The sequence below is a fragment of the Pleuronectes platessa genome, chromosome 15 (genome assembly GCF_947347685.1).
Source record: "Pleuronectes platessa chromosome 15, fPlePla1.1, whole genome shotgun sequence".
In the NCBI taxonomy this organism is placed as follows: domain Eukaryota; kingdom Metazoa; phylum Chordata; class Actinopteri; order Pleuronectiformes; family Pleuronectidae; genus Pleuronectes; species Pleuronectes platessa.
In genome coordinates this window covers 12,417,554-12,431,882 of record NC_070640.1, presented here as the reverse complement: position 1 = coordinate 12,431,882, position 14,329 = coordinate 12,417,554, and the positions used below count along the sequence as shown (strand labels likewise).

The 14,329-nt window shown below is 41.9% G+C and overlaps 1 protein-coding gene across 1 annotated transcript; it reads right to left on the bottom strand.

Moving 5' to 3' along the window:
• Positions 1-705: 705 nt before the first annotated feature.
• On the bottom strand, positions 706-11,275 carry LOC128457027 (glycogen phosphorylase, muscle form). The gene is made up of 20 exons (XM_053441518.1): positions 10,945-11,275; positions 8,399-8,500; positions 8,206-8,284; positions 7,977-8,080; positions 7,653-7,784; positions 7,448-7,559; positions 7,288-7,370; positions 6,148-6,291; positions 5,801-5,893; positions 5,378-5,524; positions 4,489-4,652; positions 4,205-4,319; positions 4,000-4,101; positions 3,214-3,361; positions 2,993-3,051; positions 2,757-2,898; positions 2,367-2,574; positions 1,605-1,739; positions 1,283-1,349; positions 706-1,165 (listed from the first exon to the last, which is right to left on the bottom strand). Exons 1-20 carry the CDS (start codon positions 11,185-11,187, stop codon positions 1,016-1,018), a joined length of 2,529 nt encoding a protein of 842 aa, XP_053297493.1. The 5' UTR covers positions 11,188-11,275; the 3' UTR covers positions 706-1,015.
• Between the last annotated feature and the right edge of the window lie 3,054 nt (positions 11,276-14,329).

The window sequence follows — 14,329 nt, the reverse complement described above, 5'->3', positions numbered from 1 at the left end:
TAGGCATTTGTCTTGATATTGTTTGTAACACGATATTATTAAATTCATACTCACTAACCCTAACCCTATTATTGAATCCTATGACAAACTACTTTTTTAGTAAATATAATTGTTTTATATAAGTATATAGTATATCATAAAGAAATAAAAAATGTCCATGTGAATTTGTGTAATTAGGTTTCTAATTTACATCCCCCATGCTATTGGTTCCTACCTGCCCAGTGTTTACAGGGGGACAATTAGAAGGTGACACCAGTGCTGAGCATGTGCTGCTGAGAGAATGAAAAGTTTGGTGTTGAACTTGAATGAAACAGTGATAAGTGGTGAGATGCTCTCCAGCACGAAATCAGTTTTACTTCAGTTTAAACACATTGTGACGAGGACAGAGTCATACTTTATCAACAATCAGCACAGAACCAGGTAATTTCACAGGTTCTTATTCTCGCCACTATGTTGGTTAATGAATCACTTCAGTTCAGATCATTTAATCAAAGTGTTGGGTTGTTTCCTTTGTGTATAAGTTCATATATATCGAGTAAAACAAGCAACAAAATAACTGTGTTATATTGTATAGAATTATATTTTCAACAAAATACATAATGTGCATATGTGCTTAATACTTATAAATAATAATCAGAATATTTGTGGTTTTCCTTGAATTGAATGACAAAAGTAGAAAAAAAGACCGTTGTAGGACACGTTTTATTCAGAATGGGTTTATGTGAGAATTTTGTAGTTTACTTTTTTTTTTTATAAAAACATTACCACCAGTAAATTCACAACCCACCACAAAGCTCTTCTATCAAGTTAACGACAGCTGATTATTGATTTCTGCAGCCCTCTAAATAATTCGAGGGGAATGCTTTTACTACATCAGTCCGTCCAGTTGATACTGTAAATATGCAGCTATGAAGAATATCAACTTTCTGCCTGCTCGATGCTAATACATGTGGATGCAGGGTTTGTCTTAGTACAAGGGGCGAGAGTTGGGGCGTCGGCTGTCACGTGAACCGTTTCAGGGCTTCTCGTCAGGGGCGGGCATTTTCTCCAGCGTGGGCTCCACCCCCCAGATCTCCCGAGCGTACTGGGCAATGGTGCGGTCGCTGGAGAACTTGCCAGATCCGGCGATGTTGTGGATCACCTTCTTGGTCCATTCCTTGGGGTTCTGAAGTGAGGAGGGACGAGAAATGAATCAGATCAGTAATTAATGAGATAATTAGCTCTGTCTCTCCTTCTAGTGGCGGTAATATGACCATGGAAATTAAACTTTTAAAGAATATACCTTGTAAAGAGCATTGACTCTCTCCTGGCATTTGATGTAATCTTCATAGTCAGCGAAACACTTGTATCTGTGGAAGAAAATGTGATTAAAAATGGATTTACCGAACAACAGCATACAAGCTACGGTATACAACATGTATATTGTAAATGTATGTACGTGTGTGTAGTACTGAATTCTGTTGCGTAAGCAGAAGACAACAGACGACTTGTTTTGTCTTTCAATTTCCTTTTTTCACACCAGCATGCAAGTTTATACACATTCTTATTTGTATGTGTGCATGCATGCGTGCGCCTCGGGCTGCTAATGCTAGATGTGCCTTTACCTGTCATTGTGCATCAGCATGTCGACGATTTCTTTAAACAGGTCAGGCTGCTTTGGGCTAAAGAAGCCTCCGGCGATCTGGTCAATAGACTGTTTCAGCTCCGGCAGGCGGTTGTAGTACTCTTCAGCGTGGTATCTAAGCAGGACCCAAAAGTAAATGATAAACACATTCAGAAAAAACACAAGCCCGAGCCTGTTGCTGTGGTAACCAGCCCATTCATGACAGAGGAGAGTCGTCAGTGCCTGCCCGACACAGAGGCACAGGCAGCTCCCCAAGGCCACACCTTCTCAGTGTAGAAACCCTCAGCTGGTGTTTTTCCAACACCCAAGTGCAGAAGAACTGACGAGGGATATCACAAGGTGATGTGGGTTCATTGGCTCCAGATCAAACCCTCAGTGAAGTTCATACCTCCAAGGCTCAACAGTGGCCTTATGAAACCTCACTCATTCACTAGATCATCTTGTATTATTATTTTGGCATCTGTACCAAACACTCATAAATATGTCTCCTAAGCTAGATTTAATTAACATCCAGAATCAATTAATTATTATCTGAGAAATCAACAAAAGAAAGCAAAAAAAGAAAATCCTGGACCCGCCCAAAATTGTATGGGTTATTTCCTGACCAAGTTTCACGGAAATCACGGAATCTGTGTTATATTTTTTGCATATTCTTGCTTAGAATCATAATGTCCTTGGTGGAGGTAATCATGTTCATGCTAGACAAAGTATAAAAAACAATAGATTGGGGTTCATTCCTCACCCTTTCTTATCCAGTGCATCAACATCGTCCACTCTCATGCCAAAGATGAAGATGTTGTCGTCGCCGGCCTCCTCGGCCATCTCCACGTTGGCTCCGTCCATGGTACCGATGGTCAGGGCGCCGTTCAGCATGAACTTCATGTTGCCGGTGCCAGAGGCCTCAGTGCCGGCTGTGGAGATCTGCTCTGACAGGTCGGCTGCGGGGACGGCTGGAAAAGGAAAGGCGTACAGAGGGTTGATGACTTTGATATGGATTTTTGAGTTTGAGTTTTTATGCCGTTTATCCTAAAACTCCTGACTGCAGAGGAGGAAGTGAAGAGGAGGATGAGCATTAGAAAAGATAGAAATAGAGAAAGGAGGCATCAGAATGGGAGACAGCTTTGGTAACTACCTCTCTCTGCGAGTGTGACTCTGTAGTTCTCCAAGAAGATGACTTTAAGGCGATCTCCAACCACTGGATCGTTGTTGACCACCTCCCCGATGGCTGTGATCAGACGGATAATCATCTTTGCAGTGTGGTACCCGGGAGCAGCCTGCAAGAAACAGACAGCGAGAGGAATAATGTTAGATGAATATGATTGGTGGATTTGTCATTGAAGCTCATGCCTTTTTTGTTTATCTACAAACCTTGCCTCCAATCATGACAGTTCTTGGAGTCCACTGCTTGTTGGGCTCCTTCTTGATGCCTGGCAAAGAGATCAGGAGATTAAACTACTGAGGTGTGGTTGTGTGTGTTTGTGTGTGTTTGTGTGTGGTTGTGTGTGTGTGTGTGTGTGTGTGTGTTTTGTGTGAAAAAGCTCTGAAATCCATTTAAATCACGGAATGAAGGATTTCAAACATATGCTCACGGTTGTAATAGCAGATGATGTGCAGACAGTTGAGCAGTTGTCTCTTGTACTCGTGGATTCTCTTGACTTGAATGTCGAACATGGAGTTGGGGTTGATCTTCACCTTGTAGTGCTCCTCCAGGTGCACAGCGAACTTCAACTTGTTTTCCTGCATCGTCAGAAACGGAACTTTGTTAGATAAAATCGACAATATCCCAGTGAAAATATACATCATCATTAAGCCTTGAAAACCACAGAGGTGTAAAAGAAAACACACTCCTGGATGTTCATACATACTGCCAACACTGGTGCAGAGGATGCAGTAAAACAGTTGTGTCATAGTATGTGATGATGCATCATAGAACAAGGGCCACAGGTCTTTTAAAGTGGAGTCTGTTCTTTTTCTTCTAGAACAGTAGCCAGATTTACTACATTCAGTTATAACTAGAATGGCACCCAGCATAGCACATACCTCTCTATAAGAGTTGCCTATAATTCAATCAAGCTCATCACACTAATAGATGTCTGTCCCCTTAACGTTCCTGATTTCTTTCATCAAGAGACATAAATTATTCTCTGAGAAATCTGTAAACATTTTGAAAAAAAAACTAATTGCACATGATAAAGAAAGTCTTGATCTGCCTCAAAATGTAATGGGGGAGAAAACATAATTTCTCAGAGGCAATAAAGTAATGTTTATTTAATTTTATATATGCGACACGTTTGCGCCTCAAAAATGATGGTGTAAATTTCAAACTCACACAATTACTCTGCAGTAGATATAGAATAACACCTTTGCTATTTCACCTGTTTCACTTTGGCAACGTCACGGATGAAAGCCTCGTCGTTGACGTACTGGCGGAGACCCTGCAGCTGGTCCAGGTCACGAATGAAGTCCTCGCCAATTCTCTGATCAGCAAAAATTCAGACGGGGTGAATATAACACACGTCAGTTTCCGTCCTGAACTATTCAAATTATTATATTAAATTAGTGTTATGAACCACAGCTGACCTCTGCGATGACCTCAGCCAGACCGGGGTTGCACATCACCAGCCAGCGGCGAGGAGTGATGCCATTGGTCTTGTTTTGGAACTTATTTGGCTCCATTTCAAAGAAGTCCTTGAAACTGCAGGCGGAGAGAAGAATCACATACGTCAGATAATGCAGCTGCACATCAAACCGCCGAGGCTGGGGACTTGTGAAATAGATGGGCGCTACGTGCACTGTATGGTTTGCCGTTAATTATGAATCACCATGATGAATCAGGCAAATGAGTGTTTATTTTAAGGACATACATTGTGGCTTTGAGGATGTCGGAGTGGATCTGGGCCACGCCGTTGACAGCATGGGAACCCACGATGCACAAATGGGCCATGTTGATCCTCTTCTGCCCCCCCTCCTCAATGAGAGACATGCGGCTCAGACGACCACTATCACCCGGGTACTTGGCTGCAACTCTCTGCCAAATCAAAAAAAGAACATGAGACCGACCAAAATGAATTAGCAGCTTGTATTATACGTTTTTAATTTAAATTTAATTTGGCCGGCTGAATAGCTTTTTTTTTATCTTCACACACTAAAGCAGGTCATCACAGCTTTTCTTTAATGATAATAAGTTGGCAGGGACAGGCGGATTTCCATTAGTATCTACGTTTATAAATGAGAATCCGTGTATTGTCCCAGTCTCTTTAAACCCCCCCCCTTCACTTCATGTTGGATGCGTTTCATTTCCCATTCAGCTTGGAGGTGGGAGTGTTTTTGTGTTTGTTATTTGACATTCACTGTACACTGCAGCATTAACAGTGGGTGCTCACACCATTCTCTACTGTTGTAGTTTACCACAGGGAAAGTCAGACCAAAGATCAACATTTCAAAACTGCTTTTCTAGCCTCATGTTTTTAATTTCATATTCATTTGAAAGGTTACTCCCATTTTGAATTTAGCCTCACTGAAATTAATTGATTGCTCCAAGTTTTGACATTATGTCTTCACCATGTACCCTGTGTTCAGAAGTACAGAGAAATAAGACTATTTTATTCAATGGCATTATTATTTTGTTATTCCACAGAGAACAGGCACAGTGTGCTGGTGCTTCCTCTGCTACACACGGAGAGGAGGTGCCACGAGGACGCATCATTCAATGTAACATGGATTTTGTGAAGTGCTGCACTGAACAGTATTGACCTCCAGGTGGCGGCGGTTGATCTCATAGACGATTTCCAGGTGACGGGGAAGCAGATTTGCGAACAGGTCGACTGGCCAACGCTCCAGGGCCTCGGGGAGGACGGTGTGATTGGTGTAGGCGCAGGTACGCACACAGATATCCCAGGCCTGGACACCACCAGGGAATACACAAGTATAAAGTACATAGGTTACTGTGTGAGATCATATTTTAAAATAATTGTTATAAAAATTAACAAGTTTGAGAAAAATGCATTTGTTGTTCTGGTGCTTTTGTTGTTTATGAACATGACATGATAATAATGATGTCCCAATTGACTGATGCATATGAAAGAGAAGTGTCATGTTCATGGTTGCAAATGCTAAAAGTTGTGTTGAAATTAAACTTGAATTTCTGTGTTTGTGTCAGGGTTTGCTCTTCCTCACCTCATCCCAAGGCACCTTCTCTTCATCAACCAGGACTCTCATCAGCTCAGGAATAGCCATGGCAGGGTGAGTGTCGTTCAGCTGGATGGCAACCTGAACACGCAGAGCGTCATTAGATACACAGAAATGGCCCAAACACACACACACACACACACACACACACCAACCAACAAGTTCCGTGTAGATACTGTTCATCTCAAACACTCCGATGAGATACAATAAAAACCCACCAACAATTTGTTACACACACTGACAGGAGCAATTTAACGAAGGAACTGCGAGAACATCAGGGGGGGAAATCTTTCCACTTTTGACAGGAACCATTTTGTCGAGTTTTTGCACCTCACCTTGTCAGGCAGTTTGTTGAAGTCTGTGCGAACAACCTCCCTGGAGCCAAACTTGGAGACCTTGAAGCGGCGGATGATGTCTTGCAGGGTGGCAGACACCACAAAGTATTCCTGCTTCAGACGGAGCTCCTTCCCTTCAAAGAACTGAGCATAAAGAGACATATTTGTCTGATTCTCTTCTGCAGGCAAACAGAAGGTTTTCTTATTCATTAAACATCAAGCTCTGCATATAAGTGACTCGTGAACATGTCAGAAAAAGGTTGCAGTGGCTCTGTAGCCAAAATCTGATGGAATCATCATGCAATTATAATGATTTCAGCATTACATCAAACATCCATTTATGTTGCTCAATAATATTGTTGGCTTTAATGTGCAATTCTTTTTATAAATATGAGATATTTATAGAGGCTGAATTTGTTGGAACCAGAGCATTCCCAATTTAAGAGTCTGTATTATATATATTCATTTAAAAAACTTAGATTTATTCTCCTTCTCCTTGAGTGTTGGAGTTCACATTATAAGGCACAAAAAATAAAGATATTAATTTGATAATAACTGGGTTAGGGGTAAAAGCCGAGAAACACATTCCTACTCTCAGGTTTTTTTATGGGGGAAATGAAAGTAAAGTAATATATTCAGCTAATTGTTGTGGTGCTTCCATATTGTTTACAGACACACACAGCTTGACAGCGGCAGCAGCTCAGCCTACAACGACTTGAACAGAGCAGGAGTGTCAGCCCCGCTATGGATTCTGCTCTCACTTACACCGACATAAATTAGCAGACCTGACATGAGTTATATCGAGAGTTAGATGGTTATCTCCTAAATCCTCCTGCTCGAGCCTCCAAGGATCCGGCAAGCGGGGGTCAGGTCTTATTGCAGAGATAAAGGACAGTGTCGGAGGAAGCTGAAAGAGCACACGGTGGCTCTGGAGGAAGTCAGAAGACTCAAGAAGGGGTCCAAATTATGGAAATCCGCTACCACAGTGGAGTGAAGATAAACCCTATACATGTATAGTCAGACAGGACCTATACAGGCCCCAGCTCCTGTGTCGCTATACCTCTCAGCTCTAATCCAGACTAATGTGTACATGGTCATATACTGAGGGGATTAAAAGGTAATTTAGTCATAATTTCTCACATTGTCGTTGGGATACAGCACACGGGAGATGTTCTCCGCCAAGTTTCTGTCCAGCACAGCCTGAATGTAGCCACCAACATTGACTGTAAGAGAAATAAACGTTTGTTCATTCTCATTTGACAGCTGTTGCATGCTGGGAAAACCTTGACCGGACACGTACAGCTTTTAAGGTTGAACTCGCAGGGCGCCTTCGCAGACCACAGCCTCATGGTGTTGACAACGTTGTTCCTGTAGCCAGGGATGGGGGTGTCGTAGGGCAGAGCCAGCACCACCTGCCAATCACAGCAGGAAACACACATTCAGACGACTGTAGCCTCACAAAACACATTTCACGTGTCTGTGTCTCCTACAAGTCGCGTTCTTACCTGTGTGTCAACCCATTTGATGCCGTCAGGGTGATGCTCAGTCCTGCCATAGTAATGCACAGGACGCATGTACTCGGGACGTGCCTTCTCCCAGGGGTTGCCATAGCGCAGCCAATCATCAGCCTCTTCAACCTGGATAATGACATACATTTATTGCAGGGGAGAAAGAAACGCTCATTAAGGCCACAGCTTTCTGACGAAGTTACCTCGGGTCATGGTAACAATAAAGGAAACTCATCTCGCAGGTGATTTAAGTGGAGAAGAAACACGAGCGGCTGTTATTGCCCGAGACAACCAGAGGCCTGGAAGCTGAACATGTCTAACCTGCCAGCCGTTGACGATTTTCTGATTGAAGATACCGAATTCATAGCGAATACCATAACCATAGCCAGCAAGACCCAGGGACGCCATGGAGTCCAGGAAACAGGCTGAAATCCAGAGATGGCACGTGGGGAAACAAAAACCGATCAACCTTTGACATGGTGTTACACAAAAATATTTTGTTTTTTAAATTTATTTAACGTATATGAAGGGGGGGGGGGGATTTACTCACCAGCAAGACGACCCAGTCCACCGTTACCCAGACCTGCATCTTCCTCCATGTCCTCCAACTCCTCCATGTCCAGACCCAGCTACACAGGAGGGCATAATCACAACATGGACGAATGAAGCAGTGATTCCGAGAGGCTGCTGCGGTAGCTTGTAAAGATTGTACATGTATAAAGAGCAATGGATGTTTATCCGACCTGGTAGGTGGCCTCATCACAGGCGTTCTCCAGCGCCAGGTTCACCATGGTGTTTTGGAGCGTGCGGCCCATGTAAAACTCGAGGGAGATGTAGTACACGCGCTACAGTTTGGTGAGAAAGGGAGAAATAATCAATATCAAACCGAATGAAGAGCCAGACGCTGAAATATGAACACAATCCGATATATTTTTGTCAGTTGTAGAAAAGCTCTCCACAGCAGTGAAACCGAAAACCTGAGACGTCCGATGCCAAATGTCACAGTTGCATCCGCCTCAGTCCGTCAAGGAAACCTTTGAATTTCATAGTTTTGCTTCACTGAGGACAGAGAATGAGCCACCTGAGCCCGTGTTTAGCCTTTGCCATTTGGTGCCTTTTTATTTGGCCTCCTCTGACACAGAGGTTCAGACACATGCTGAGGATTGGCAGAAGAGAAGGGGGGGGGGGTTCTTTAGGTATTGCATAACACATACACATTTGGGCCCCGGACACAAATAGCTCCTGTAGAGGTCGCTGTAAAGGTCAGCCTGAGCCTGATCCCTCATTTAAAGGGGGTTCAAGTCTGGGACGATGGGAGAAGCAGTTCGGAGAGATGAGTAAAATATTAATGAATTCAACTGTTGGCAGCATCACTGAGTGGTTAACAGGATCCCCTGGAGTATAAATGTTCCCTATGTTCCAAATGTTATCGGACTTTAATCCTTGCTTCAGCTGATTATGCAGATTCTTTTTTATTCAACCATGCATATCAGCAACGTGGGAAGAATTCATCTACAAGTAACAGTAACGTTGCTCTGATCAGTGTGGGATCTCTTCGAACACAAAAACCTACACTGAGCTGAAACGTTCTTGTCCATGTGTCCGTTAAGACCTTTGAGGAACTCATCTTTGACCTTTCAGCGCCACAAGGCAGGGGCTCAACTGGTCTCACAGTTAGAGGTCACCCCATGGAAGAATAAACAAGTTAAATGGGAGGATTAAATGTCTCGCTACGAGGGCACTGATAGTTTGGTACAAGCCGAGGTTCGCAAGGAAACTTTCTCCTGACACTGCTCGCGAAAAGAAAAATGATCGTCCTTTATCCTGCAGGGTTATTAATGATCTTGCACTTTTACAAGGGAACATTTTTTTTGTAAATTCAATTGACGCCGAGTTTCCCTCTGCTTCCAAAACCCTATATTAAAATTACACGGTTTCCTGTGACATCGTTCGAGCATTAATGTGGTGGCGTCTGCAAATTTGCAGCTTCTTTTCTTGGGACGCCAGCTTCCCATTGTTCCACTAAGGTTTCTCTCTGGAGCTGTTTATACCCCTGCAGTTGCCCAGATGAACTTGGCTGCCCTCAGAGGCATGCGCTCATATGACACAAGTAAAGGCTGTGTACTTTATGGTCAGAGATGATGGGACAGAGAGGGTCATGGGTTGGTTTCATGTTTCAACACACTGTAAGAGCTGCAGCATACCAGCAGAGCTCTGAGAAGCCCGGGTGAAGTTTAAATGTCATGACTTGATGTCAGGCTGTTGAAAGTACAGTTGAATGGAGGAGTAATCTAAGTGAAAATGATGCACATAAATGTATGTAAAGTACATGTAATTATGTTGAGTAAAAGTACCATTACAATTAATGTTGTTGTAATCTTTTACAAGTAACGGTTCTGTAGATAAATGTATTTGCCGCATTTGTCATTACTTTGAGTAAAAGTACCATTACAATGAATGTAGAAGTAAACTATAAGTAAAAGTTATGCACATGTATGTGCAGTATATGTAAATATCATGAGTAAAAGTACAACTTGTATGAATGTAGAAATCTATTACAAATAAAAGTTCTGTGCAGTATATGTGCTTAACTATCATGAGTAACAAACTGTTATATCATGTGTTACATAAGATCATAGATGCTCATGTATCCATGTGTAAGAAACATAACTGTTGTATCTGTGTGAGGTGGATTAACTGTAAAGTACTTTAAATACAGTTAGTTTGATCCAGTGCTACCATTTCTGCAATGAAAAATTCAATTTGATACAGGATAATGATTTCTTTTTTCTCTTATTTAAATGAAATGTTTAAGGAGTAAATTAGTCATTCCAATTAAAACAATGGGCTCTTCATCAGACTGCAAATCACTGCTTGATCTTTAACATTGCATCACAATCTATAATGTTACCGTGTTTTTTAAGTGTATCTGTCCAATACACATATACACACAGTACAGGCCAAGTCCCTCAAAACTTTAGTTTATGTTCAGTATCTTATTCAAGGTTGCAGTACAGAATGATAATGAAAACATTGAGGACGGTCTAAAAGGCTTTTCTACATATGCTGAGGGTGTGCTGCAGTTCTTAAATCAAATATTAATGTCAGTATTCACCCCCATATACTTGGGTTTACACTATAAGCTCCATAGCTTCCTTTATCGCAAATATAAGATGTGATTCAGTCATATCTTTTACAGCTGTTAAAATAACTCACTTATTTCATGAATCTACATATTCATGTGAGTTCAGATCTCGTCCCTCGGGCTGCTGCTCTGACTTGAACTTACTTTGGGATCTTTCTCATAGTAGTGCTGCTGGGTTCTAATCCACTTGCCAACCAAGTGCTCCCGCACAGTGTGGGCCAGGGCAAAGTAGTAATCCCTCCTGGTTGCTACGTTCCTGTCCTTGACCAGCGTGAAGTGCAGGTGCCGGTTGAAGTTCTGCTTCAGCTCTGAAACGTTCTCAACGCCGGCGAGGCCCCGCACAGAAATCTGTTTCCTCCTGTCATGGTCAGACAAGGGTTTGGACATGGTGCTACGAGTGGCAGCGGCTCAGGGCTCTACGACTATGGGAGAATGTAAACAGTGAGACGGCACACCACCAGGCCCAGACACACAGCAAGAGAGGCACCAACAGCACTGCAGCAGGTTCAGCAATTTAAAGGCACCCTCATGAATATTCAGTGGAGGGGGGAGTGGACTGTAGATAGTGGGTGAAGGGTTGGGCATTTGTTGTGGGTAGAGGTTGCAGTAACTAAAAGACTGAGCTTGCATCTATGATATGAGACTGGCACCAAGTCGACCACATTCACAGCCAAGAAAACATTATGAATAGTACGAGCTCATTGAGTTCAATCTACTTTTCAGTTAGTTTTTTGTTTCGATTTAAACGGAACAAAACCAACCTGAAGAAAAGAGCAAGTTGTGACTCGAGGTTCTTGAAGACAGAATACAATTGAATAAAACAATGCAGCAATACAATGAGCAATGGAGTATATAGATAAATCGAATATGATGATTCATAATAAAAAAAATTATTTTATTTAAAAAAAAGAAGGGTTAAAATAACTACAATTCAATAAATAGATAAATCAAAATGATTAAGTAAGATAAAATAAAGAGAATTATATATACAGGAACATTCTTTGTATTCACAGTCTCTATTATACTGATGGATAAAGGATGACTGTGACTTTAATCTGACAGCATACAATGATTAAATTATTCATTATTATCATCAAAATGTGAATAAAATGAAGATAAAGTCCCAAACTTTCCTATGTCTAGAAACAGTTTTCAGTGTAATTACTCCTGAGCCCTGTATAAAGTATCGTCTGAATGATACTGCAGAAGAAAGACACAGTGATAATAATATCTGGCAGCTACTGTGGCTAACTTGTTTCCCCCCCACAGTTGGCAAGAGAGGCTGAGCCAGCAGATATAGCAGTATATTAAAATGAAGAAAAAAAAAAGCAAAGCACTGCAAAGTTTGGTAATTATCATACTGTAGGGTGTGACTACATCTGCTCATTACAGGACAGATTGTGTTTAATGAATCCACATTGTGGACAGTTGATCGTCTCTGAAACCCGATCAGCATGTTTGCCATGTTCGACGTGTTCATAGTACTGTCATGCACCGTGTACAGTAGGTAGCTGCACTCTGAGTAACCAGTCATCCAGAGATCACATCTGTTCCAGAGCCTGGAGCGGTAACACACCGAAAATCAGCTGCAGCAGAGCAACTCTAACACACTCTATTTTCAGTTATCACTCTAGTGTGCCAAACTATCATGAAGTCTTGACCTTCTATTAATAGTAACTCTGACCCAGTCCCAAAGGCCATGATATTTGAAAGGCATATCTTGTTAATGTCAGCAAGAGCCGGCAGACAACACTGGTGTATTAGTATGAGTCGGGCTGCAGCATAAGGAGGAAGGCGGTGCTGGGTTGTTTGTAGTGGGATGCAGCCCTGCCTGGTTATTATCCTCTTGGGATTCTGCCTTTTGTACTGGAATTGGTTGAAAGCTGGTTGAAACTGCACTTTAAATCAATGTTAACAGGAAAAGTATTACAATTAGCGCGTCTTTCTAACCATTTGCAGCTTCCCTTGATGATAGGATGCAAAAAGAGGAAAGAAAAGATACGACTGTCAAACAGCACAATATCTGGACAAAGACTGAAAGAAATTCAAAGAGCCGATGTTGAAGCGGTCTGCAATTGCTGCAATAAGAATTTTGCGAATTAACACAGTATCATACACTTATGCTGCTGTCTGCACCATTTCCTGTTATGTTCATTTTAATGGTTCTGCGTGCCAAATGACCCCCAGACCGGAGGAACCATCACACAACAGCTGACAGAGATTGAAGCTGGCGTGCCCCTGATTTGTCCATTATGATGAGCAAATTATGTTCTTACATGTCTACTGGCCCTTCTGTCAAATGGTACATCAAGCATTTCAAGGCTGCAGCGAGTGAGTGAACTGTCTGCGGGAATCCTGAGGATTTACAAAAATCCTGACATGAAGGAAAACTGATGAAATTGTTACAACACTCAAGCTGCCAGACGAGCACAACGTTTTTCTCTGGTCTCCACCTAACGCTGGGATTTATGACCTCTCGTTCATACACTCAGGAAGTCGCATAAAAGTGTAATTAATTTCTATTTTTAATTTGATCCCCCCGAGGCAACGTTAAGTCAATCAACGCTGATGTTAATGAATGACCTCACTGACCAACAGTAACCGCAGTTAGTAAAGTGCTTGTGGTGTATGGCAGAAGTTTGGCTAGAAAGAGAAATGCTGTCTGGTTCTATTGGAAATATACAGTTTAAGGCCTTTTTTTCTTCTTTTCTTTAACATGTGTTTATTCATTGTGACTTCTTATTCAATCAGACAATTACAATTTCACTCAGCAGAGCGTAAACCTCCATCAACGGTCCCAATCAATCCAATCAAGCTGCATCAAATTGCTTGCTATCGTATATAATGGTTCCCTAAATGTACCTGATTTGTATTCCCTGGGAAATATCAAAAATGGCCCTATGTTAAAGAAAGTGAATAAAAAAATCTTGGAACTGTCCTCTGATTTGAAACTAAACCTAAATTGAATGGGTTCTCTTGCCTCATGTCCCATCTTTTCACCAAGCCATTTTAAACAACAATGACACTCAGGAGAGCACATTCCTGCACCAAGGCCCAACAGTTCGCTTTAATTCAATGAAGCCACACCGAATTCCACACACTCGAAGATATCAATCCCCTGATGGTACCTGATTTTATTATTATTAAGATCCCTGATTTAAGAAATGTTTAATCCAGTCAAGAGTGATCTTCTGTTTTTCAACAATCTTTTTGTTTTTGTTCATTTATGGAACTGAATATTTAAAATGGTGTTTTCTGAACATATTGATTAAGTTTAAAGTTTGTTTTTTTCTGCTCAGTCGGAGCTGTGGCAGAGAACAACGAAAGCTCTCGATAGATTTATGTTTTTCCAATATTGCACTCTTCAAAAACCTGAAGTTGACATTATAACAACACCCCCCACCACCACCACCACCACCACCACCATCCCCACCCCTTCACCCAGTCCTAAATGTATCTGAAAGCTGTCACTAGGAATAATGTCTAACATCTGCAGGTGCAATGCTGTGTCTCCATGTCTCCAACACTA